The sequence below is a fragment of the Camelus dromedarius genome, chromosome 3 (assembly GCF_036321535.1).
Source record: "Camelus dromedarius isolate mCamDro1 chromosome 3, mCamDro1.pat, whole genome shotgun sequence".
Classification (NCBI taxonomy): domain Eukaryota; kingdom Metazoa; phylum Chordata; class Mammalia; order Artiodactyla; family Camelidae; genus Camelus; species Camelus dromedarius.
The window spans coordinates 47,937,331-47,965,268 of NC_087438.1; the positions used below are offsets into that span (position 1 = coordinate 47,937,331).

Here is a 27,938-nt window from a genome sequence, read left to right on the forward strand (position 1 = left end):
CTTAAGCTTGTCCGGACCTGGATCCCTTAGAGATCCTCGAAAGCTCAGGGAGCGAGTCTTTTAAGGAGAGCAGACAGCCTGGCTGCTAATTCCATTGTCCCTGGCCCGCTCCTCTCTTGGCTCAGTCCCTGAGCCGGTACGCATCGCACCGCGAAGCGTGCGGGCAGTCTCCCAGGTGAGTGCTCCCAGACCGAGTTCTTCATCATTACCAAGAGAATACTCATTCTCAACCGCGCGCGTGCTGGGGAGAGAAACCCGACTAAAACCCGGGAATAGGGTCCAGAGCGCATGCGCAACCAAGCAGTGGCGTTGGAGAGTTCGCCGCGCGCGCGCGCGCGCGAGGCGGCCGCTAGGTGGCGCATGCGCCCTGGAGGGTGCGGGCCGACCTCCGGGACGAAGAAGGCGTCGGCGGCGTCGGCGGCGTTGGCGGCGTCGTGGGGGCCGGGCCGGTGTTTACACGGCGGCGGGAGGGCGCGGACGCGGAACCCGGCGCGGCGGCGGCGGCACGATGGTCATGGCGCATTTCGTTGAGAATTTTTGGGTAAGAGAAGGATGTTGGACACTGTATGGGTTTCGGAGTCCGAGGGTTCTGCTCCTGACCTCGGCCTGCGTGTGCTTCGGGCGGCGGCGGCGGCTCCGCGGGCAGGGCCAGCGTCCTCGGACCGCCGCCTATAGCGTCCCGCCTGGATGAAGCCTGTCGGGCCAGGGGTGGCCGGCCTCCCAGACTCGCAGGCTTGGAGCCCTTGCGGGGGGCGGGGACTGTCAGCGCGGTGCCTTAGCCGGTAGCGGGGACGCCGAGGGGCCGCCCGCCGCCCGCGCTGGGACAAAGCGCCGGGTGGGGCGGGAGACGGGACCCGGCCCCGCAGGAGACTCCCGGAGCCGGGCGCGCTCCTCAGCTGGGACGCGGACGACGGGCCCGCGGCGCGGCCGCCCCCAGCTGCGCGCTGCCGGCGAGTGCCGGCCGGGTCGGGGCGGAGGGGGCTCTCCTCCTTCCCGCCGGGCAGGCCCCGCCGCCGTTTCCCCACGAATTCCCGTGCGGGTGGGCCGGATCAGCATTTCCTCTCGGCCTCGCAGCTCGGCTCGTTGATCTGCTCCCAGGACTTGCCTCTGGGCCTGTTCACAAAGCGTATAAAAGTTGAGTTTAACGTAACAGGACTCCTTCGGCTTAAATGCACCGAGCCTTTCCCTTGTCTCCTGTGCTCCTTCCCCTTCCTCATTCTTTCCACGCGTCTCCTAACTCAGTATTAGTATTAGGTGATTCTGTGAGAATGAGTTCCCAGTCTCCCTGTGGAGTGTTTTTCTGCAGTTATTCTTTGTTGTAATGGGAAGTAGAGTTCAGCCGTGTAGAGAAAAGTAACGAGTTTACTCAGGTGTCTCGGTTGAATCCCATTTATGGCTTGGCAGTTTCAAGTACTAAAATTCCTATTAGTTAAGGTTTAGAAATATTTAAAGGAGTACTCTTTCAGTGAATAAGGAGTGTGCCTTCAATTCTTAATTCTAAGTGTTTCAGGCATGAATTTGCTTAGTAATCAAATCGGTTCATAGTTATTTGTCTTGAATGTTCCTTGTTTTACACAAATACTACACATTAGTTTTTTCTTTAACAGCTTTTTGGAGGTACAAGTCACCTACCATACAATACACCCCCATTTAAATGCAATTCAAGGGTCTTTCATATATTCTTAGAGTTGTGCGAGCCTCACTATGTTTTTAGAATAGTTTTTGTCACCTCAGGAAGAATCCTGGTATCCATTAGCGGTCACTACGCATTTCCTTCCTACCTTCGTCTTAGGCAACTAGTCTGTAGATTTCTGCCTATATAGATTTGTCTTTTCTGGATACAATCATATAAATGCGATTGTATATGTGGTCCTTTGTGACTGGCTTCTTTCACTTAGCATGTTTCCAAGGTTTATCCAGGATGTAGCATGCGTCAGTATATCATTCCATTTTATGGCCAAATAGTGTTCCATTGTGGATGTGTGTAGACATGGTCTTCACTTCTTTTGAGAATGGAATTGCTGGATCATATGGTAACTCTTTGTTGAACATTTTGAGGAACAGCCAAACGTTTTCCAAAGTGTTCTAACTATTTTACAATCCCACTAGCAATGTCTGAGGGTTCCAGTTTTTCCATATACTGGACAACACTTGTTATCCGTCTTTTTTTATTGTAGTGGATGGGTGTAAAGTAATATCTCATTGTTTTGATTTGCAGACACATGATTTTGTAAATATTTTCTCCCATTCTGTGGGTTATCTTTTTCACTTTCTTGATGGTGTTCTTTGAAGCACAGAAGTTTTAATTTTGATGAAGTCTTGAAGTCAAATTTATCTAATTTTTTGTTATGTCTTATGCTTTTGTTGTCATGTCTAAGAAGTGTTTCCTAACCCAAGATTACAAAGGTTTACTTCTATGTTATTTCTGTGGGTTTTGTATGTAGTTTTAGTTCTTACACTTAACCGGTGGTCCATTTGACGTTAACTTTTCTGTATGTTGCCAAGAAGAGGTACAGCTTCATTCTTTTGCATGTGGATAGCTTGTAGTTCCAGGATTATTTGTTGAAAAGGCTGTTCTTCATTGGATAGTCTTGGCATGCTTGTTGAAAATCAGGTGATGATAGATGTTTGAGTTTATTTCTGGATTTTCATTTGATCCCATTGTCTTGTCTTTAAGCTAGTACCACACTGTTTTGATTACTGTATTTTTGTAATAAGTTTGGAATGGAAATGTGAGTGCTCCAAATTTTCTTTTTCAAGATTATTTTGGCTATTCTGGGTCCCTTGATTTTCCATATGAATATTAGGTTTAGCCTATCGATTTTAGACTTTAGGTTTTAGAGTGGCAAGTTATAAAACTTTTATAAGAATCATTTAAAATTTGACATTCTTATAATGTTTTGCATTTTTCTGGATGCGTGAAGGTGTTTTTGAAGTTTGCTAACTTAATTCCAAATTGCACATTAACGTTTTAAAGTTATCTTTTGTTTTTTGTTTATTGAGTTTTGAATATAGCCTTTTTTGGTGTTTTTGGCTATTATGAGTAATACTCCTATAAACATTTTTGTACAGGTTTTTTTGTCCCTTGTTTGTCTCTTTTAGAAGAGGAATGGGAATAAATTTAGATACCTGAAATCTAGAGAAAATCCCAAGTATAATTTATGCTAAGTTTTTGCTTTCACTTCCAGTATTGAGTACAGATAGTTAAAATAGGCTGCAATTTATTTTACTTACAAACCTGATTGGGACTGAAAAGTCTAAATTGAACCTTAAAAAGCTTCAAGGGAGGGCTGAATGAACTGGGAAACTGTAGGAATTAAATAACTCCTCAGAATTTGATAGCTATCTAAGACAACTTAAAAATTTATGTATTTCAGGATCATTTATAAAATAATTTCTTAAAATAGGGAATTTACAATATTATTTTTACTTTTCTCCTGTAATGTTTAAAGTGAGTGTCAAAACAAAATAAAACTTGTCAAAGTGAGGTAATGGGAACCTTTCAAGTTTTAGGTTTCTAACCAAACAAGCTATTTAATTGTTTTTTTCCCTACATATAAAAAGACAAATCTTTTTGTTGTGGCATTTTGTTAGAGGAAAGTTTGAATCATTCAAACTCTCTACAGGCTCTTTTGAAAGCAGCACATCCTGCTTTTTTCTTCATAGTTTTTCTTAACTAAAACTATATGTTATGTTACAAATTCCTTTACTTAATTCTATACTTTGAAGAGAAAAATATATCCAAAACTTCTTACATAGCAGGTGTTTTGTTGCTGATAAGTCAGTTTTTGCCACAAAGTATACTGCCATTGATAATCAAGTTGAAAATGTTTTTCTTTTCAATTGAAATTGGATGGCAAAAACAATTTTGATAGCAGAAATCCACACCATTACCTTAAATATATAGAATTGTTAGCCCTTTGAAAAATTATATAACTTTAAAAAGATATCAACAGATAATACAGTGAGCCAGTGTCTCCATATACTGCTTCTTTCTCAGAGTCGAGCACTAGTTTATAATACTCTTGAGATTATTTGACAGTATTACACTATAGTGATTAAAATAGCTTTATATTTTTATGTAAACCCAGATTATTTAATTCAGGTGTTGAATGTACACCTTAAAAATTTTTTTTCATAGTGATAATTATTCAAGGGGAAAAACCAAGCACAACATACCTGATTTAAATACTTTAAAAACCTCATTTTACGTAGTAATCCCAGTCTATATAAGATATAAAGCATTCTCTGAAAGACACCCAGTATCCTTTAGTATACATCACATTATAATGTATAATGTGAAGTATAATGTGATAATTTTATTTAGGTGACTTTTTCCATAGGTCTCCATTCAGTACGTCAAGAATAAATGAACAACTATTATTTTAGGTATTTTTGCCCTGAAATTTTTCCTTATTTTATTTCTTTTACTATTTAACCAGTACAGAAGTCTCATTCCATTTATCTGTTTATTTCACTGGTATTGTCATGCTTTGCTTTTAAATAAATTCAGAGCACTTGGTTATACAGTTCTTCCTTGATATGCTTTGGGGATTGGTTCCATTTGAGGATACCAAAATCTGCATGATGCCCAAGTCCCTTATATAAAATGATTAGTACTGTATATCCAGAATTTGATCTACCATTACATGGATAAACTCGGAGGATTAAAATATTTTTAAAAATCTGGAATTGCTATTAATAGGACTTTGGAATGCAAAACATTATGATGTTTTTCCTTGGTTATTCATTCTAAATTTAGTATCCTACAAAGAGACTAGTAACCATAGACACACACACATGCACATATTCTTTGCAGTTAATAATCCATATGAAAATTTTAAAAATATATCTTTAGAAAATTAGTTGAGGTGACCATGGAAACCCAGAATATAGACTTACTTTTTACTAATTCTTGAAATTTCAGAGTATTATAGTTTGGGGTACTTGCTTAGGATATGACCCCATTAGATGATATTCTTAAGCTTTTTAAGTGTTTATATATTTACATGTATACATTAACAGATTTGCAAAATTTACAGGGTTCAGTATTCAAAAGTTGCAAAAGGAAATAAAGTATAAGATCTTCCTCCTTTTATCCACCCATCAGGATCTTCCAAAAGGCAATCACTGTTACCAATTTCTTATGTAGTTTTCCAGAGATAACCTATGTATATATAAGCATATAGCATACACTAAGATAACGTGTTATTGTGTAACTGTTGGCCAGTTAACTATGCCCAAACTATTTCCAACTGCAACAAGCTATGGAAGTGCAAACTGCAGATTCATCTAACTTGGTTCAAGTAGACAACAGATAGATGTTATAAAATTATATTTTAATTTTTTTGGTGGGGGAAGGTTATTAGGTTTATCTGTTTATTTATTTATTTATTTTTAATGGTGGTACTGGGGATTGAACCCAGGACCTCATGCATGTTAAGTGTGCGCTCTACCACTTGAGCTATACCTTCCGCCCTAGTATATAGTGTTTTAGATGGAACCAGATTTTACTGGGAGACTCTTAGAATTTGAGGGGACATGGAGGGGTGGTATATTTTTACTTTTGCCTTAATCATTGAAATTGAGAAAGTGATACTGATTTAGTCTGTGTAAGTTCAAATTCAGGGGAAGGATTTTAGAACATTGATATGAAATGATAAAAATTTGCTGTTTGGGTTCTTTTCCAGCCCCAGACTAAATCTTAAATGCTCCAGTCCTTTCAGAACTACTTAAATTATTTACACACCCTTCGATAGCTCAGCTGGTAGAGCAGGAAATTACAGAGGTAATTATTTAGGCAAAGGTGTAGGAGAACAGTATGCTTTGTGTCAACCAGCATTTTTGGTTAGCATAAGCCCTTTGGAAGTAGTTTTATTTTGTTTTGTTTTTTGGAGGTAGTTTGTTGAGTCATCGCATAACTCCTGAGATTAACCAGGCTGATTTAATAATTCTGGAACAGTTAACAGAAGCACCCTAAGAAACTTATAGAAATATGGTGATGTGGAGACTTATACAGGGGAAGGGAATAAAGGCTTGTCTTTGAAAAAAATTGGTGTGAAAAAATTAAAGAATACTTGAGTTGAAAGAATTTTAGTAGGTATCTAGTCCACAGAGGTAAGCAAAAAGTGATCAGATGTGAGGAGAAATAAAAACAGCACAACAGTAATGGAAACCTATAATTACAGTTAACCTCTGAACAGTGTGGGGTTTTGGGGTGCTAACCCCTGCACAGTTGAAAATCAGGGTATGACTTGTAGTTTTTATAGTTGGCCCTCCCCATCCACGGTTCCTCTGTAATGGCAACACTGCATCCATGGATTCAACTAACCTGTGGTCATGTAGTGCTGTAGTATTTACTATTGAAAAAAGCCACGTGTAAGTGGACTTGTGCAGTTCAAACCTGTGTTGTACACGGGGTCAACTGTATATCTGTTGGTAAAGAGGCTAGGGAATGTTGCTGGAATGGCCAGAGGCAGAGAGGATTAAATTGGGAAGTGATTAGTGAACTATGTGATGAAGCTGAGGCACACAATTCCATCAGTTCCATTAGGCACATGCTCCTTGATGAAAATGCAGGAGTGTAAGTTTTGAAATATATGACAAGCATCTTTGCTTGACTTCAGGGAAAAGATAGGAAGGTGCAGGGTAAGTAAAGCAAATTGGTGGTTGGGGCCTTAATTAAGAAGTGTTAGTTTTTGGTTGAAACAACAGCCCATGAAGGTGTTTTTCCTTTTTAATTATAACCATTATTATGTGCTGGTTGAAACATATAAGAAAATAAGAATTATCTATAGCCTTTCTCACTGTCCTCTAAGATTTTCTTTAGAAATATAAAATTCAAAACAGGTTTTACTATGTAGTTCAGTATTTTGGTATTTTCAAATGATACTAATATCAAGCATTTTTCTCATGTGGTTAAGTATTCTTTGAAAATACTTTCAGTGACTGTATAGGTTTCCATGGAATGGCTAAGATGTAATTCTTTTTTAACATTCTCCTTTTGGATATTTAGGTTAGTTCCAATTTTTGTTTTTGCTTTTTCCATTTACGAATTATGAGGACTGGTGATTTAAGTATGTGAACACAGTGCCAGATTAAGAAAGTAGCTTTGTGTCTTTCCAAGCAGATTGAAAAGTTTTTGAGAAAGCTGAAATTGTTGGGGTTTTTTTTGAAAATAATGGAAACAACATACATTTACAGAATATTACAGAAAGTTTGAAAAGTATAACAGTGACAAAAAAAAATAGCTCAAAACTGCTTCTGCTGTGTTTGTTGATCTTTTTAGATGGCTTGAAGGACTTAACTAACTGGAGGAACTGAGTTATAATTTAAAAGATTAAGGAGAAGTATTTGAGGGGTGAGAAGGTAATTTTTTTTAAAGTAGTAAGATTTTTTTCCTTCAGTCAGTCAGCAAATGTGTTTGAGTAACTTGAACCGGCACCAAGTGGTTCTGACTGCTGAGTGTGCTCATTATACATTTTAATCAGTGTTTTCTGCTTTAGCAGTATCTTGCCAAGAGCTCTGCGGAGTGGTTTTAGTGATCTTGTATGAGAAGTTTAATATGAGTTTAATATATAAACAGAACATTTATTAGAAGAGATTATAACTTGTGGTTGAATGTCCTGTTTACATATAGAAAAAGTGTGCATTTATTTTACTCTTTTCTTTACAGTTTTCAAGGCAAAAATGGCACTGGAGGGCTATTGTTGCATATTTGTTCAATTCATATAAAAAGTATCTAGAAGAGTCTTCACTAGAGGGGCTATTCTTCAGAGCAAAAAAAAATGTTCAGAACTAGTTAAATGTTTCGTGTTTTCAGAGAAGGCAGGATAAAGTGAGACTATATCAAGCACATGTTAATGCTATATTTTGCAATGACTTGTTTGAGGTTGTCTAATAAATGTCAGAAAGAATAGAGTTAAAGGAGAATGTAGAGAGGTAAGAATTGATGATATTTATTTATTTTTGAGGTAATTTTGAGTTGAGTGGCAGGTTAGGCATGTTATTGCTGTTTACATGACAGTATCTCCTAACCCTTCTCTTCCCTTTCCAAAATTTCTTTTTTTTTTTACTTAAAAAGGAAACTAGGTAAAGTCAACTTTTAAATTAGTAGCCCGATTATATAGTATACTCTGAATCTTTTGCCTATTTTCCAGCTCTTTGACTTGTCAAAAGTGAAGAATTTCCAGTTTTTATATTTTAGTGTTTAATTTACTGTTGCCCTTAAAAGGTTCTTTGAAGGAGAAGTTTCAAAGCATTAATTAAAATATATGGGATTTATAGCTTTGTGCTTTTCCACTATTCCTTTTTGTGGCTCTTAAAAACCCAGACATATTAACAATTCCATTTTTGTTGAAATTTCATACCATTATTAATAGAGGTGTGCATTTTTTCTTCGAGTGGAAATATATTAGATTGTATTTTGTAGCTATTGGAAATTTTTTAAGTATGAACTTAAGTTACAGGATCAACCAGAAAAAGAGTTGCCAGAATAGATTTGATGACTTATTTAAAACTTTTAACTTGAAATTTCAAGGATATCTCACTTATAGACTCTGTATTACACCAGAAAAAAACCCAACATTTTCAGTGACTTGGTAACCTTACTTACAACTTAGTTATCTTTTCAGCTAAATTTCAGTTTAATTAATAATTTAGATGTAAAACAATATGCATGACATGATCTCATTTTCATATTAAAAATAACATGTATGCAAAAAGGAATCTGAACTGATATATGTATACATCAAGCTGTTAACTGCAGTCATCTTATGTCAATTGCAGTGGTTAGAGGAAACTATAGGTACTGAGAAGTTTGTCTTTTCTTAAAGGACCTGTATGATTCTGGACTTTCAATATTCAAAGGTTGATAAAACTTTTTTTCCCTCTTCATATTAGGAATTACTATAAAAAGATTTTTATGCCTTTGTATATTGGATTACAGCAAGGTTTTATTTGCCTCAGGTCACAATCAGAGGACTTTGTATGAAGATGCTACCTCTTTGCATTGAGATGGATGGAGAAAAGAGCCTCAGTGTAAACTTTCATTGTAATTGTCCTCTTTGGACCAGTAATGGTGTTAGCACCTGTTTCTGTCAGTTAATACTGAAAATGTCTCTGCTAGAATTTATTAAAAATGATCAAAATATTATTCACTTAACTTTTTTGACAACTTTATTGAAATATATTTTGTGTACCTTATAGTTCATGATTTAAACTCTGCAAGTCAGTGGTTTTTGTTAATGTTCACAGATATGTGTGATTATCATCCTAGTCAATTTTAAAACATTTTCATTATCTCAAAAAGAAACCTTGTACCTTTTATCACCCCTTGTCTCATCCCCACCCCAAGCAACCCATAATCTATCTGTTTTTATAGATATCCCTATTCTGAACTTGAATATGAGTGGAGTCATATAGTATGTGGTCTTTCATGACTGGCTTCTTTTTCTTAGTGTAATGTTTTCAAGGTTCATCAATATAGTAGCATATATTAATACTTCATTCCTTTTATGGCTGAATAATATTCCAGTGCATGGGTATATCACATTGTTTATCTGTTGGTTAGCTGATGGGCATTTGTGTTATTTCTACCTTTTTGTTGTGAGTAATGCTGCTATAAACATTAGTGTACAAAATTTTTTATGGACATATGTATTATCTTAAGTGTTGATTGAACGAATGAATAAGCCAGCAGAAAATAAGCTCATCACAGATGAGTAGATACCTACTCTTAAAAATCTAGCTATTTGAGTTTGGGTTTCTTTTTGTGTTCTAAAATTGTGGTGATGGTGGCACAGCTCTGTAAATATCCTAACTTTTTTTTTGCATTGCACACTTTAAATAGGCAAATTGTATGGTGTGAATTGTATCTCAATAAAATTGTTAAAAAAAGAATAAAAATTTGAGCAGAAGGAAAGAAACTAGCCATTGATAATCAATTTTTTTAATCTACAGTTGGTTGTATACTTGGGAGAAAATTGCATTTTAAAGCTGCTTGTCATGGTAGCTTTTAACTCTAATAACTAACAAAAAACTAATACTTAAAAATCTACTGCATTTTTTTTTACTGCAGTTAAAAAACACTATATTTATTTCATTGTAAGACATATTGTCATTTGTTTAACCATTAGTGTTAATGGATGTTTTTGAGTTGTTTCTGCCTTTTTCACAATTATAAACAGTACTGTAGTGAATACTCTTCCAGAGTTATCTGGGTATATGTGTTTTTGTGGTGTTGATTTCTAAAAGTGGAATTGCTGGAACAAGGGCATGGATATTTACAGTTTTAGTAAAATACTGAAGACCAGGAAACATCTTTAGTTGTAATCCTATTTTATAATAAAAGTCTGTTGTCGAGTTACTTGTACATTTGTGTATTTGTAGTTAGCCAAGAAAAACCAAGTTCTACCTGCTTGAGTTATCAGAATATGTCAAGAAAAAAATTTTTGTATTGAAAATGATAGGAACATATTCACTTCAATGTCTAGGGTGATAAAATGGATATGCAATTCAGAAATATTTCCTGTTATTTTACTTTTCTTCGAATTAGGACCATCTACTAAAAACATTGATGGCTACTAAAAAATTAATAGAAACTGCATGAGGGTACTTTTAGTTAAAAAAGAAAACTGGGTAATCTCATATGGTGACAATTATAATCAGTTGTGATTGTCGGTTTCAAGAGTGATCTTTCTCCATTTCCCGAGAATTCCCAGTGTTTTGTTCAGGTGAAGACATTGAGCTCCAGTATTGTCTTCTACTGTATTTTTTACCTATATATAAATATGTGCATATGTAATACACTGTCTTATCAAAAGCTACAAAGTAACTTTTTGACAAGGTGACAATAAAACCTGGATTCTTGGTTTGACTTTGAAGTTTTTTTTTTTAAGATACATGTATATTTATTTGTGTGTGTATGTGTTTGTGTGTGTGTGTGTGGAGAGAGAGAGAGAGAGAGCCATGTGAAGTATTAAAATTTTTGCTTAGTTTGTGCCAAAGAAAAAGTTACTGATCAATAAATATTTGTGTTAATAGGTTTGTGAAATTGTTTAAGAAAATAGTGTCTAGAGTCAAACTCATTACATTTTTAGAACTCAGTGAATGAATATCCAGTAGGAAGAAATGACAAATGGATTTGTAATCATGCAGGGTGTTTATGTTTAGTCGTTACTGCTTCTTGAAGCAGACTTTTTCTGTATCACATCCTTATTAGGATGAGTTTTCCTTTTCTCTCCAAGTGAAGGCCTGAGGGATAGGTAGCTAGTACTGTTTCCGAAGGAATATTATATTACTGTCACTGTAGTAATATTATTATATTGAATGGTAAGCAAATTAATAAACCTTACTCCTTCTGTTGGGTCTTGTACATAATATACTGCTTGCATATTTGAATTTCCCAAATAAAGAACTTAGTTCTAGGACTTCTTAATAAGAACTCAGATTTCTGAATGTAATATAACCTTTTCTTGATTGCTTAATGTTTACAGTACTATAACAGTAAAAAAAAATTCTCAGGACATTACTGCCCCAGTTACTAGATGATCTCTAAGTTTTCTTGTCTTCTTTAGGAAAAAAAAAAGAAGATTTTTTCCCTTTCTCTTGTAAGGCTTGTAGTTACTATTTCTTCTAATAGTCTGTGTGCCTGTTTGAATGGCCCTTCACTACCAGCTCATTTCTAATTTGAATATGCATAATGAATATGCATAACACATACTGGGAACCTAAGTAACCTGACTTGTTAAGAGTTATGTGCAAATGAGAACTAGTAGGTGTCAGGGGAGAAGTTTGGGGCTTGAGAGCTCCAGACTTTGGAATTTATGGTCCTAGATTGCAGGTTTGTTTTTTTCAAGGTTCATGACTATGTTATGGGAGTTGGTGGGTAGTTTAATCATGCATAGTTTCTGTATTATATTCAAGTATTTGAATGAATTCCTTGGAGGATTCAGGCCCTTGATTATTTTGTCTGCAATTTTATTTACTAATCTGCATGATGATGTTAATTTTGCTTATGATAGGCTATTGGTAATGGTTACTTCAAGAATATTATTTTGGCTAAAATAAATGTGTGTGAAAAAATCAGAGAAAGTAAAGAACTAAAGTTAGATCATAATTTTTTTCTTTATCTTTAACGTGAACAATTGTAGAAGCTAAATGATGTGTTTGGATTTATAAGAGACTATAGTTTTATATTCTTGATTTATGAAATGGATGTTGAAAATGCTAAGCATGTTATTTATGTTATCTCATTACAAATCTGATGTTTTAATTTGTTGTATGTGTAACAATCTAAGTACTTGCTATATTAGCTGACAAGTTTATTAAGTATCACTTCAGCATAACCGGAAGTTCCTATAATATGTTTCCTGTTTTTGGCAAACTGTGGAAAAATTAAGTTTCAGATTGCATAACGCTTACGGCATTTCTTTCTGTTTCCAATGAATATATTCAGTTCTTCATTATTTTCACTGAAAAGAAAGAAAAACTGCTAACTGTAAAGAGAGTTGCTGAGCTTAGTTTATGGTCTTTCATTTCACCTATAAAATTTGTATTTCTTTCTTTCTTTTTTTTAATGGAGGTGCTGGGGATTGAACCCAGGACCTTGTGCATCCTAAGCATGCACTCTACTACTGAGCTATTCTCAACCCACTAAAATGGATATTTCTAATGTTTTCTTTGCTACAACTTGCTAATTTAGCTTTTATTGGATTAAATTGAAAGATTTTCTAGGATTGTGTAGTAGTCTGGTTTGTTAATTACTCATTAGTTGAGGACTAGCCAATAGACCATTACTTCTTCTGTTAAAACTTTATCTCCTTTTTCACATCTCAAGTTAAGTTTACTGAAAGATTTATATTACTGATTATAAAGTATTTTGTGGTATTCAGTGATTATGTGATTAGTAACGTGCCGTTATTTTAAAGTACAGACTCAGAGTTAAATAATCAAGAATCCCTCAATGCAGGTTGAAGGAATTAACATGGAATTTGGTAGTGCATTTAAAAAGATCCATGTTTATCTTCTCTAAACTATGCTCTGCTTATTTCTTAAAATTTCAGGTGAATTTCTTTAATAATCTACTTATGAATGATTCTAGAGTGTATACATGTGTGTGCTGTGTGCATATGTGTATAATAAATTGTAAACTTCTTTAAAGCATATAGTATTCCTTTAATACAGTTTAAACAATGAGCAGCAATGGTTAAATTGAGGGAAAACAGCTTACTTGAACATTAGAATTGCATGTCAGTTATTCCTAAATTATTTTGATCTCTTTTTGTTAAAATAAGGATCTGTTTAAATTTTAGGGGGAAAAAAATACTGGCTTTGATGTCCTTTACCATAATATGAAATATGGACAGATATCGACAAAAGAACTAGCAGATTTTGTAAGAGAAAGGTATGTATTTTTTAATGTCATTTAACAATTCATTGTTAAGATACATTTCAGAATATAAATAACTGAGAAAATTTTAGTTGGATATGGATAAAAATAATCAAGTACACTTTAAAAAAGTGTACTGTAGTTATGTTTTAAATTAGTGGTGTCTGTCATTTACACACTGAGGGCTGAATTGAATAGTGGCTTTCAGGGGCATTTGATAAACTCCTGGCTTTCAAATTAACATTTGAACATATTATCTATATATTTTTCTTTTAATGTGTTAGCAAGGTGATATAATAGAAAAACTGAGGAATTTTTTAGGATAAAATATTATCTTCTTTTAAACAAGTATATTTTTAAGCAAACATACTAAAATAATTTGAAAAGACTAAGTTTTCTGAACTTGTAGTTCAATTATATATTATTATAACTTTAATTTTTAATAAGTCCAAAGTATATGTTTTTAAATTCTGCTAATTTATAAAACATATTTTTTTAAGACTCTTAGAATATAATAGTCAATTAAAAACTGTCAAAAATCAGTACAATTTGATTTGATTAAAGCAATTTTGTGGCTGGCCCCACTTGGTAATTTTTATGTGAACATATTTAAAATCTTTACCTTGATAATAGGGATACTTTGCCTTTATATACAATCAATACTCCATTCATTCTTTAAGCAATATATATCCCATGTCTGCTGTGTGCCAGGCACTTGTCTGGATTCTGGGAATATGATGGTAAAGATATAGCTTCTGCCTTCATGGAGTTTTTTAACTGGTAGAAATTGGGGAACAAACTATTCTGTGTTAGATTAGTCCTCTTCTGGCTTCCACCTTTCCACTGGAGTTAAAAGGGGTCCATAAGCTCTATTGCTGTGGTTAAAGCTATCCCTCACAGCCTTCCACATCACTGGAAAGAGTAAAAGAGAGGCTCTGGAACTCTGTATCTCCTAGCATGTCCCCTGGTCTCCTTCTCCCTGAATATTTATATCACTACTATAATTATCTATCTTGAGACCAACAGGGCAATTGTCATTATGCCTTTTAACCCTATTTATGTCAGTTAATATAAGAAGTCCAGGACTTCTGGGTCATCCCTTCTTTGCCCAGTATCTAATCCCTTTATGATTCTGTGGGTAGTGAGACACCTCCTTCCACTCCCCCTTCTTTACTTTATTTTTCTTCATAGCACTTAACAATCATCTGATACAAGTGATATTTTACTTTTTTATTTGTTTATCTGTCTCTCCTCACTAGGATATAAACTCCACAAGGGCAGGGATTTTTTTTTGTCTTTGCTTTTTGTTCTTTCTCCTGCACTTGAGATAGTGCTTGGCCCTTAGTAGGCTCTCAGTAAAGACGTTTTGACAGAATGAATTTCTAACTTCACTGTCTTGATCCAAGCTACCATAATTGTTGCCTGGGCTGCAACAGTTGTTCCTAACTGACCTTTACGTACATTCTCTGTACTGTAATTGGAGTGTTTTTTCCCCCCAAATGACAGATTAGTTTGCCACTCTTCCTTGTTTAAACCATTTTAAAGACTTCCCCTTGCTCTTAAGATAGGCCTGCATGAACTGACCTCAAATTGCCTCAGGCTTTAGCTCACATCCGACTCCTCCTTATTCTGACTCCTTTTTCCTCTCCTTAGAGATTGGCTATTTTATTGACAGGCTTTTTTTCAGTCCAGATTCTGTACATGCTTATTCCTATTTTTACCTAGTTAATGCCTGCTTATTCTTTAAAGGTTAGCAATGTGGTCACTTCTCCAGGGATTCCTTTCTTAATCTCTCTGACCAGGTCACACTCATCTATTATAATGTCTCTCAACATCATATATCTCTTTGTAGTATTTATAAAATGTTGTAATTATTCATTTTTGTTATTTGTTTCTATGTTCCCCTATAAGGGGAACAATATACAATATTCTGTTGTATCGCAGTGCCTAGCACAGAGCCTGGCATAAGTGGATACTCGTATTGAAGAGTGAAGAAGAAAGAAAAGATAAGATAGACACATAAACATATACTATGCACTAAGGATTTTTCATAAATTATCTCATTTAATTGTCAAAAGTCTAACTCTCATTTTATAGATAAGAAAATTAGGGCCCAGAAAGGTTAAATAACTTCCTAAGTTAGTCATTCAGATTTTCTTTCTCTTATCCCCTCATCTTCTCACTACTTCTATGTTCCTTTCCTTTCTCCTCCCTTTCTCCTTTGCTCCTTTCTTTCCTCTCTTCTTCCCTTGCTTCCTTCCTTCCTCCTTTCCTTCCAAAAGCTTTTTTGAGTGTAATTGAGACACAACATACTTCATGTATTTAAAGTATACAATTTGACACATTTCGACATATGCGTACACTTGTGAAACCATCACCATAATCAAGAAAGTGAACATACTTGTTAAGTCCTTTGAAATTTCTAATGTCCCTCCCCTCATCATAAGCAGCCACTCATTTGCTTTTGACACTTAAGTTAGTTCTCATTTTCTAGAATTCTGTATAAATGGAACTATATAGTTGTCTGGTGCTTTCACTAAGTATAATATTTTTGAGATTTATCCATGTTGTTGCATATGTCAGTAATTGATTCCTTTTTGCTATTGAACAGTATTCCATTTATGGATATACTGTAATTTGTTTATTCATCTGTCAATGGAAGTTAGTTGTACCTATTTTTTGAACTTGTATTAAGTGTATCAGTTTAATCACATGGTGGGTATTTTTGTCTGACTCCTGTAACTCAGCACTGTTGAGAGATCCTTTTGTATTAAGTTTAGTATAATTTATTTACAGTGCTGTTTAATACTACATTATTTAAATATATCAAATGTGTTTACTACTGTTGGACATTTGGGATGCTTCCAGCTTTTGCTATTACAAGTAATATTGCCTTGAGTATTCTTGCATATGTGTCTCAGTACACACATACACATATTTATATTAGGTATTTACCCTGGAGTAGAATTGCCAGGTCTTAGAGTGTGTGTATGTTCAACTCTAGTAGCAAATGCCAAAGAATTTTCCAAGGTGATTATACCAGTTTACACAAGCAGTAACCTTGTTGGGGAGTTCCAGTTGCTCCATGTCCTCACAACACTTGGTTTTTGTCAGTCCTTTAATTTGAGCAAGTCTGATAAGTGGTTGTGTCTCATTCTAGCTTTAATTTGCATTCTCTGATGCATAATGAAATTGAACATCCTCTTATATGTTTACTGACCATTTGCATCTTCTTTTTTATGAAGTACCTGTTCCTCTTTTGCATTTTTTTTCCTTCCTTTTAAAAAATAAATTGAAGGAATTCTTTATGTATTCTAGGTAAAAACAGTTTGTCAGTTATGTGTTACAAATTTATATAAATGCCCTTGACTTTTATACATTGACTTGCTGTCCAGCAGCCTGGCAGTTCTTGTTTATTCTGTTAGTTTATCTGTAGATTCTTTTAGGTTTTCTGTGTTTATAATCATCTTATGCAAAGGACAGTTTTATCTCTCCCTTTCCAATCCTTATACCTTTTATTTCTTTTTCTTGACTTACTGCATTGGCTCGTACCGCCAGTGTAATGCTGAATAGAAATGATGATGGCAGGCATCCTTGTCTTGTTTCCAGTCTCACATTTCATTCTCAAATATATTCTAGTTTTTATCCCCAACTATTTATCAGATTATGGAAATTCTTTTTTACATACTATTTTGGTAAGACTTTTGTTTTCCTTTTTTAAAAAGTCCTAAATGGATATTGAAGTTGGTCAGATACTTTTCCTGCATCTATTGAGATGCTGTGTTTTTCTTTTTTTTTTTTTTTTCCCACTTGTTAATCTGAATTACATTGAATTTTGAATGTTAAGCTAACTTCCCATTCCTGGTATAAACCAAACTTGGTGGAGATGTATTTTCATTTTTACATATTAGTAGGTCAGTTAGCTGCTATTTTAGTTAGTATTTTTGCATCTATATTTATGAGTGAGATTGGCGAAAATTTCCTTTCTCTAAATATTCTTAGGTTTGATATCAAGGTTTGCTTGCCTTATAAAATGAGCTTGGGATTATACTCTATTTTTGCATTCTCTGGAAAATTTTGTGGGAGATTATAGTTTCTTACGTGTTTTATAAATTTGCTGGTAAAGCCATCTGGGCTTGAAATTGTCTTTGTAGGAAGGTTTTAAATCACATATTTAATTTCTTTAATAGTTGGAGGACTACTCAGAAAATTTTGGCCATCAGTATGTCTTCTTTGGAGAAATGTCTGTTAGATGCCCATTTTTGGATTGGATTGTTTGTTTTTTTGATATTGAACTGTATGATCTGTTTGTATATTTTGGAAATTAATCCCTTGTCAGTCGAATCATTTGTAAATATTTTCTCCCATTCTGTAGGATGTCCTTTCATTTTGTTTATGATTTCCTTTGCTGTGCAAAAGCTTGTAAGTTTGATTAGGTCCCATTTAAAAAAAAATTTTGCTTTATTTCTTTTGCCTTGGGAGACTGACCTAAGAAAAGAAAACGTTGCTGCAATTTGTGTCAGAAAACGTTTGCCTGTTTTCTAGGAGTTATATGGTGTCATGTCTTATATTTAATTCTTTAAGATTTGGCCCTTTTTAAAATCACGTTTGTTTTCTTATTGTTGAGTTTTAAGAGTTCTTTGTGTATATGGGATAAAAGTTGTTTTTCTCAGGTGTCTTTTGCAAATAGTTTCTCTCAGTTTGTGGCTTGTCCTTGTATTTTCTTGACATCATCTTTCACAGAGCAGTTTTTAATTTCAGTGAAGTCAGGCTTATCAATGATTTCTTTCATAGATCATGTTTATAGTATTGTATCTAAAAAGACATCCGTACCTAAAGTCATCTAAATTTTCTCCTATATTATTTTCTAGGAGTTTTATACTTTTGTGTTTTACTAGATTAAAAAAATTCTTTGAAGATCATTCCATTATCTACTGTTGAGATGTACCTGTCAGTCTAATTATTGTTCCTTTGAAGGTAACATTTGGTGGTAGGAAGGGTTTAGCTGCTTTTAAGATTTTGTTTTTGACTTTTAGCAGTTTTACTATGATGTGACTAGGTGTAGGTATCTTTTTATTTATCCTTGTAGGATTTGGGGGGCTACTTGGACCTGTGGTTTGATTGATATCTTTTGTCAGTTTTGGAAAACTGTCCATTGTTATCTCTGTAGATATTTTTTCTGACCCATTCTTATTTTCTTTACTCATTGGTTAGGCTTTTTTTCTTTATCCTTTGTCTTTTATTTCTCTTCTCTCTTTTCTGTTCTTTTGTTTCTCTGAGCTTCTTTTCAGAATAGAGTCTTCTTACCTCTCTGTAATTTACTACTTTTCACTGCAGTGTATTGAATCCATAAACATCATCCATTGAGATACTAATTTTGGTTATTTTATTTTTCAGGTATAGCATTTGTATTTTTTTCAAATTTGCTGTGCTTTCCCCCACTTTTAAAAAATGATTTCTAGTTCTCTAGTGAAATTCCTGATTTAATACACTGTCTCCTTGAACGTAATACATAAACTCATAAAGTCTAAGCTTTTATAATCTCAGCCTTTGAAACATCATTAATTTGTTTCTGCTTTGTTTATCTTGTCTTGTTTCCCTATGTGCCTGGTGGTTTTATGAATGTATATAAGACATCCATATAGGATCTAGTATCATGGTTTGAAGAGATATAATTTGCAGTCCCTTTGAGAGCTTGCCTACTTACGGTTCATATTTAACTCCTTATATCCTTACTCTTCAAGTCTTAATTTTAAGGGCTTAAACTTTTACACCCTTTGACTAGTCTGAAACTGGTTTTGTCTCCTTACCTTGTGAGGCTCTGCGTCACTTGTCAGTCTCAGCTGCATCTTCTTGATGCTCCCAAGGGAAAGCTGCCCTACATATCTGACTCTTCTGTGGATATCCTTCTCTTAGATCTTGGCCTGCTGATTCTTAACTCCCTCTTTAGTTCTCTGATGCCTTTTAGTCATACTCCCCACCCCTCCAGCTTTTTCTTATTTTCTCATTTGGAAGGTTTTTGTATCAATTTACTATAACTAGAAATTGAACCATTTTTCCCTTACTGTTAAACTTACTCATTGAGATAGTATTTCTGTATTAACTTTTAAAAATTATCTAAATACTACCCTTGTAATATAGTATATTAAAAAGACACACAAAAGTTTAAAGGAACAGAAAAAAGTCACTGTGCCATCAATAACATCAGTTACTGTTAATAGTTCCTTTTTGTTAAAGAGCTGGTTTTTGTGGGGTTTGGGTTGGGAAAGAGTTTGGAGATAAGCTTAGTTTGAATATTCTAAGTTTGAGGTGATTTAAATATCTAAGTAGAGCTATGCTTGAGGTATTTAGATACTAAACAGATGATTTTGTTCAAGAGCAGTGTGGAGATCTGGATTTGGACATTAAAAACAGAATGTTAGTTGAACCTACAAAGGTAAACGGAAGGCAGTGGTGGTTGTAGGCTGTTCCACTGTTAAGGGTAGCACAAACTGAGAAGGGACAGGGTGATTATGGGAGACGTAATATAGAACTTGACTTTTGTAGTGTGAAGAAGGCCAAGATAGTGTTGTATTTTTCCTTTGTAGGTTATGTGCCTTTGGGAAAACTTTTTTCTATTCCATATTTAATGGCTTTGGTTGAATTTTTTAAGCCTGAAATTCTATATGCTGAATAGCAGTTATATAAAAGCACAGTATTCTAGTGGGAGATACTTGTTTATTAGTGTTTTAGATGTAATCACAAAATAGATTGAAGCTCAGGGTCTCACACTTGCTAATTATTCATATTTAGTTTTGTGCAGTGACTGTCATCAGTCTCCTATTAAATGTGCATAATAATGAAATCACAATGTTAAAGAATAGTAAAACTATATTAAATACATCAAGGAAATACTAAATACAAGTGACTTTGACACTGAATGACTTTACAGAAAGAGAGTATACAAGAAGCAATACTTTTGTACTTCCTGTTCAAATAACCATTGTACTAAAGATAAAAAATAGGCGTGACTTCACTAAGGTTTTTTTGGTGGTATGAATCATTTTAGTTCTTTATCAGATGAGTTCTTTAATTAAGTAGATGTGCACAGAGGGCATTTAAAGATAGGCCAGAAGTTCATGACCGCATACCTACTTATTTTTAACATATACTTTATGTTATCTTTTTGTTTCTACAGTTTTAATTGTATTTTGATAATTTTGCTATGTATTTGGTCATTTAACAGGAGCTATTATAATATGGAAATTTGATTTAACAGGGCTACAATAGAAGAGGCGTACTCCAGGTCAATGACAAAACTAGCAAAATCCGCAAGCAACTATTCACAACTTGGGTGAGTTAATTTCTTTGAAAAACTCTTTCAGTGTTGATTTAGGCAAAGTTCTGAGAGTGTTAGGTTCCCATTAAGGATGTAGTAGTTTGTAAATATAATAATATGTAATATATTTATTTAAAATGTGTCTATATATGAATATATTCTTGACTTGATAGAAAATATAATTGAATTTGCTGAATCAGTTAATACAAAGCAAATGAAACTTATTTTTCCCCTTTATTAAACTATACAGTCATTCAGTAGTATAATTTTGAGATTTTAAATGTTATGTGTTGTGCTCATTATATTCTGGTTTTCTCTAACTTTATTTAAATTCTTTTGAACAGTGATCTTTAAAAACTCTTGAACTTTATTGCAATGATTAAAATGCATTGAAAACATTGCTTCTGATTTTGTAGACTACTTTTAAATGCTCTTCTTAAAATATGTGCTGAGGAAATGTGTTCTTTGAAAAATGAATGTTAATAATAAGAATGCATTTAAAATGGGGTGTGCTTATAGCCATAACTCTGGGAAGAGTAGTTGTATAATTTGAACAATAACAACTCTGGAAGGCATACTTAATCTGACTTAATTATCTAAAATTGGGGGAGAGGTTATAGTTTAACTAAGATGTTAAAATAATTAGTCTAATTAACATTTATAAAGATTTTTACAGTGATATTCAGTAAGAGATTCCTCTTTTCCTGACATTCTGATGAATCTATGAATCCCACAAAATTTTATGTAGGATTTTGTGTAGATATTCATGTTTTTCATGAAGATGGTTTATACCAGTTATCAGATTCACATGCCTCAAATTCTGTGATCTCAAAAACTGGTTAATAATGACTATTTTATGAAAGTCTTCTCTAGTGTAGTTGAATGAGTTTAAACAAAAGTCTTCTACAGTTGCTTGCTCCCTCTTGCTTTCCAAGTTGGCCTGTACTCTGTTTTTGGGGTGTGTATCTGCCTTTACTTTAACCTTTACTGTAACCCCCCCTTCTCTCCCTGTTATACATCTCTCTAAATCTACTTTTACTAAAAAAAAAAAAAAAGTTTTTTCTGTCTTGTGGCTCAGATAAAGGAGAGATGGACGCTTAGTTTATTCTCAGGGTGGTGACACTGCCCATTATGTAAGTGCTGTTGGCCACAGCTAAGAGGATCTTCTGCAGTTCTGTGCACTAGCTAGGAAGGCTGGAGAGCTTCTTCCTTTTTTCCATCTCTGTCCTCACTTTTCTGGCAGCTTCCTGTTTATAACTCTTCCATGTAACTCTAACATGCCTTTTCTAAGACAAATTTTAGAAGGGCCAGAAAGTAACTGAAATAACAGAAGCTAGCTTTAACTAATTGGTCGTGGTTTTAGGAAATTCTACCTTATTTTTAGTTACGAGTTGGGAGAGTGGGAGACAGAAAAAACAGGGGTTGACTTCAACTGTGTTTCCCAATAATAAAGTTACTGACAACATTTTTGTCTTTGGATGTGTGCTTCTCATAAATTACAAGTGATATTTTGTTTTTTGTTAGTATCATCAGTTAAGATTATAAAGATTTTAAATATTTATGTTTTTGTTTTCTGATGCATATTTAGGTAAGAAATTGAATTTTATCTTTCCATATTTAGTTCCATTTAAACATATTTTGGATTTGTCAGTTTTCTTTCTTAGTGTTTATTATACATTAATGTGAATTACTTGACCAGAAAAAAGTTGTGTATATCAAACTTTTAAAAATGGAATATTTGGAGGGAAGGGTATAGCTCAGTGGTAGAGCGCATGCTTAGCATTCACGAGGTCCTAGGTTCATTCCCTAGTATCTTCATCAAAAATAAATAAATAAATAACCGAATTACCCCTCTCCCCCAAGTGGAATGATATTTGAAATTCCTTAAAGAAACCTGTATTTAAAGAAATCTTATTTTAAACCCCTTTTCTGTGTAAATAATCCTTGGGTAAAGTAAACTCCTTCTTATCTGCTTTGTGAAATCTAGACTATCATGTATCAGGTATACCTGAAGTGATGTACATGTATTTTGGTGCTAAAATGAGTGGTTACTTTTCAGGAGTTCTTTTCCAGTTTTTTTTTTAATCTTGAAATTTTCCATCTAACTACTTGCTGGATTTAGTGCTGATTAGATTTTAAGGTGTGAGGTAAGACCTAATCACAACAGTCCTATAAGTATTTTAATTATCCTCTGAACTTTTTTGTTATTGCTTAAAATGATCATTGTCAGTTAGTTTTCCTAATGGGTAGGAAATGCAGTAATTGACACAAAGTACATATTAGGATATGTAATTTCTTTCTCTACCTCTTGTCTTAGTGATAATTGTTGCTGTTTGTTTTTGTTTTATAGAGCAAAGCAAATGGGAAATACTTGAGGAAAACATAGGATAAGATTATATCATTCTCTACTGACTAAATTAATTTAAACTAACCATTGGCATGCTAAGTATTATCCAGGATATAATAATGTAGTAATTCTTGGAAGTATTTGAACCTGCTGGAAATACTAAATGCTCAATGTTGAGAAAAACTGGTAGGAAAGTATGTCATACATTCTGTACCGAGAAGCGGGACTCTCTTAGTGTTTTGTTGAAGTACACAGATAAAATCTGAAACAAGATTTCAGATAAAAGGTTTAAAATAATTCTTAAATAAATTTTAATGATGAAGACACTTAAAAATTATGTGCAAATTTGACTCTTGCATGTTTAAATTCAGAGGAACTTTTATTTTTGATGAAGCATTTTAAATGGAGCACTGAATAGTCTAAAATTGAGATTTGATAATAAGCTAGTTTTAAACAGTAGACAGTGATTAGAAAGGCATCTGATACAAATCTAAATAACCAAATCAATGCAGAAAAATGACACAGTATAATTGAGAGAGGGACATGGCCAGACCTGTAATTTTGACTCATTTCTGTGTATCTGAGGTCTAAAAATATTTTAAATAATTAACCAAGGAACCAAGGATTAAAAAAAAATCAAGGTCAGGCTGTCAGTCATTTAATTTGTGATTTATTTTAATCTTATCTTTTGCCTAATTAAAACTGTTGAATATAACATTATTTCATTGGTTCTATTTTGGAACTTTAACTTTTTTTTCCCTTTTAGTAAATTATTCCCATGTTTTCTTTCCTTTAGAACATTTGCACCAGTGTGGGATGTGTTCAAAACATCTACAGAGAAATTAGCAAATTGCCACTTAGATCTTGTTAGAAAATTACAAGAATTAATAAAAGAAGTTCAGAAGTATGGAGAAGAACAAGTAAAATTGCATAAAAAGGTATCAGTTTTTCCTTGTTAAAGGATTGATTGGTCAGATATTGAATGCTTTGTAGTTCTGTAATTTTGATAAATCATTTCATACCAAACAGACTAAAGAAGAAGTTGCAGGAACTCTGGAAGCTGTTCAAACCATTCAGAGCATAACTCAGGCCCTTCAGAAATCCAAGGAAAATTACAATGCCAAATGTGTAGAACAGGAACGTTTGAAAAAGGAAGGAGCTACACAAAGAGAAACAGAAAAGGTACTCATAATGAAAATATTTCTGTGGTTTCAGAGCATTTTCAATTATAAGACTGCATTTCACCTTCAAACACTCAAGAATGATTTCATAATATAGGTAAGGTCACTGTGCCTCTGAGTATTAATGATTTACCTAAGTAAAACAGAAGTAGGTTTGCAAAATGTGTTGTGTATGGTAAATAGGTTGGCAGACAAATAAAAAGGAATGATTTCTTTATGTCAGTAATACATTTATAGGATTTTTTATAAGATAATTGATGAGATACTGCTTGGTATAAGATTTAATAATGAGGTAAACATTTTTTTGAAGCAAGACTGGTTTATTTAGCAAAGCAATAGATACTTGAGGATAAGCTTTAAATACATGTTGTGGGTGATTTATTGCTGACTTTGAGCACATGTATGTAGTGTTGTGGTAAACCACAACCCTTTCCCCCACTCTCATTTTAATTGAAACTAGATTTTTTTTTCCCTTTCAGAACAGTTTAACCATCCACTTCTTTGATGTGGTATATCTCATTTAGGAATCAGCCATAGGGAGTGATAATTTTGAAAGCTTTGTAAAGTATTTGAAATATCCAGTAAAAAAAAAATTATAACTTTTGCAATTATAGTAATTATAGCAGTGTACAAAATGGGCAAAAACTAGAAGATAATATGGAAAAATCAAAGCAGTTGATGCAATTTAGGGTAATATGTTTCCTTTAACATTTGTGCAATAAATAAAAATTAGGAGGGGGTAAAAGATGAGGCCCAGTAAGCTTATCACTTTAAAACATTCTTCATTCCAGATACAACAATTATGAATAAAATATAAAAGGGGAAGATAAAATAATACAGTCCAAAAAGAAGAATATTATCTTTGTGAACCAGAAAGGAACAGAAACCCAAAGGGGCATGGAAAGATTGATTATGCAGTTTTGTCAGACTCACAGTCCTAAGTTAGGCAGTGGAATTTAGCTCTTGTGTGGTAAAGGGGACTAAATCTTCCCCACTTGAGATTAGCACAAGGAACTCCACTCACTTTGTAACACTCTAGGTAGCAAAAAAAGACTCTCGGACTGCTAAAGGGCTAAAGCATAATTGGAAGTTGGGGACTTTTGGACACAATTCTGACCAGCAGTCAATCCAAGGAACCAATTCATGACTGTTTTGATCATATCCCCAATGTTCTTTGAGGGAAGTAATTAAAAGCCACCTTTTAAAGACTGATACTAAATTGGGGCCTTGGGGGGCTGGCAGGAGATAAACTGAAAACTCCTTGGAGGGTGTTGGTGAGTGTAAAGAATAGAACATAACACATTTCTGAGAGGAATGTTTACCTTGTATTCTGTGGAGTTTTTCAGCAGCGCTGATGGAGGGAGAGAGAGAAGAGAGAGAGGGAAAAATGAGAAACCTCTTATCTGAAATGAGCAAACAATCAAAATTCTAGAGCACATCTTAAGAAATCTAATACAGGTTTCCCCCGCTATCTAGCAGTAGTGTGTTCCTTTGAAATCTTTTGTAAGCCAAATGGCAAAAGCAGAGAAGCAATTACCTGAGAACGTCTTGCTAAGGGATGTACAAAGTAAACTGAGATGAAGCACAGATGCTTACAGACACAGTTTAAAACTATGGAGGCTGATCCTGAGATGCTGACTGTGGGTCCCAGGAAGGAGCTTGGTGGTACCACTCTTAACTGCTCTAGGTGCCCGCTGCCTCTATAATGGCTCCTGCAAAATGAATGCTGAATGGATGCTATTTTTGCTTTTTGCTTTCTTTTGTAAAAGTGAAAATCTTTGGATTTCTTTTGGTTAGTGAAAACAGGTACTAATATAATTCTTTTGTAAACGCAAAGTGGTATAAAATAAACTTTTGAAAAGCAGGGGATACCTCCATTAAGGCAGACAGCAATAAAAATTTAATAGTTGGAATAAGAATTCACTCCAGATGAAATTTAGATTTATAAAACATTTGAAAGAAATGTTAATGTGTGTTGACAATGTTCAGAGGTGAACATGAATATAAACTTAAAGAAAATTAAAAGAGGCATTAAACAAGACCTCCTGGGTAGGAAAACAGCTAATTAGGTAAGTTGGCAATGAATATATAGTTATTGAAATTTTTTACAGAAACAATAGAGAAGATGAACTTTAGACTTGATATAGTAAAAGAGTGAATTTGGAAGGTAATACTAAGGGAACTCACCCAGAACATAGTACAGAGAAATAAAGGTTACCAACATTCATCTTCTGTGGATTTCAGAAGAAAAAAAATGGAGAGGAAGGTAACAGGTAATATTGAAGAGTTAACCAATCAGAATTTTTCAGAATTAAAGAAATTCAGGAGTCCTCAGATTAAAAGTATATACTTGATATTAAGCAGGTTAAATAAAGATAAATTCAGACCTAGACACCAGGGAAAAAGAGAATATTAAAAGCTACCAGGTATTTCTTTTTCCTCACATCTCTGAAATCAGCATGCGTCTTCAGTTGATGTTATTATATAATCGCTCTTGGTAAGGTGGCATTTGTGGTGTAGTTTCACTGCATATGTGAACTTGGTTATTATATACCCGGTGGCATGATTGGATAACTGCAACACTTTGATGCTTGAGACCACTTTAAAACCATTTGAGGAAGGAATAGTTCTGATTGTTCTCTGAAAACCTTTTGTTAAGACCTGGTAAGATTAAGAAAATGTGAGCACCAGTACTTGGAAGAAAATCTAGACATAATAGTGGACCAGTTTTACGAAATGCTCTGTTAATAGTGCTCTTGATGACATCAAGGATAATATTATGTGTGGGAAAAAAACAGACCTCAGCAGCCTCTAAATTGGAAGTAATTGAGAAGGGTCAGAATCTGAATATGGAAAAAGATTTGAGAGTATCTCAAACAATTCATTTTGCTTTCCTTTTTATTATGTATCATACAAGAATAAAAATGTACCTCTAAAGTCTAAAAGAGCTCTTTTAATAGTTTAAAATAATTTTAAGTGTTAAGAAAGCATTATTTCATGGTTTAATTGACAGTACTTTTCTATTTTAGTAGTATACAAAATAATGGTGTGTGTTACATTAAGTACTATATTAGAATTAGTAGTAGTCAAAAATGTACATTAAGCATAACTACTAAAAGGAGATGATCTAAAGGGGAAGGGTATAGCTCAGTGGTAGTATGTGTGCTTAGCATGCACGAGGTCCTGGATTCAATCCCCAGAATCTCCACTGAGAATAAAGGAATAAATAAATAAACCTCATGCCCCCCCCCCCCAAGAAGATTGTCTAAATCCTCTAAATCAGCAAAAGGAAGAGAAGAGGAAGGGGTGCTTTTTTCTAATTGTTCATCTCAGAAGTACTATCTTTGCTTGTGATACTACATGTGTTAGTGGGTCTCTGATTTATATATATTCAAATCCAAGTCTAAGTAAATAATTTATTTGGTCTGTAATAAGCTTTTTATGAAAATGAATGTAGATTTTTTTTTAAAAACATGGATCTTTGAACCATTTTTCATTTGGTAAACCTGAAAATGTAAATAACTTATTGGCTGTTATGATATAGTATGCTTCTCATCTTCACTCGTAAATCCTTTTATAAAACCATTTAGAAGTTACTTATATTTGTGGACTGTGATGAAGTACTTATTTTATATGTATATATATTTGATTTTACTATAAAAATTATGGACACTTAAACAAATATTTCTAGTAGTATATCAG

At 34.1% G+C, this 27,938-nt stretch overlaps 1 protein-coding gene across 3 annotated transcripts in view; it reads left to right on the plus strand.

The window, feature by feature from the left end:
* The first annotated feature begins 400 nt into the window (after positions 1 to 400).
* The window catches only part of FCHO2 (FCH and mu domain containing endocytic adaptor 2), a 110,689-nt gene continuing 83,151 nt past the window's right edge, over positions 401 to 27,938 (plus strand). The window contains exons 1-5 of one of the 3 annotated variants that reach the window (XM_031446701.2): positions 401 to 541; positions 13,314 to 13,405; positions 20,649 to 20,723; positions 23,852 to 23,993; positions 24,085 to 24,237. In XM_031446701.2, coding sequence (XP_031302561.2) covers positions 509 to 541; positions 13,314 to 13,405; positions 20,649 to 20,723; positions 23,852 to 23,993; positions 24,085 to 24,237 — 495 coding nt within the window. In that variant the 5' untranslated portion in view covers positions 401 to 508. The remainder of the gene's footprint in view (positions 542 to 13,313; positions 13,406 to 20,648; positions 20,724 to 23,851; positions 23,994 to 24,084; positions 24,238 to 27,938) is intronic. The other 2 variants (XM_064481442.1, XM_031446707.2) reach the window with 2 other exon arrangements.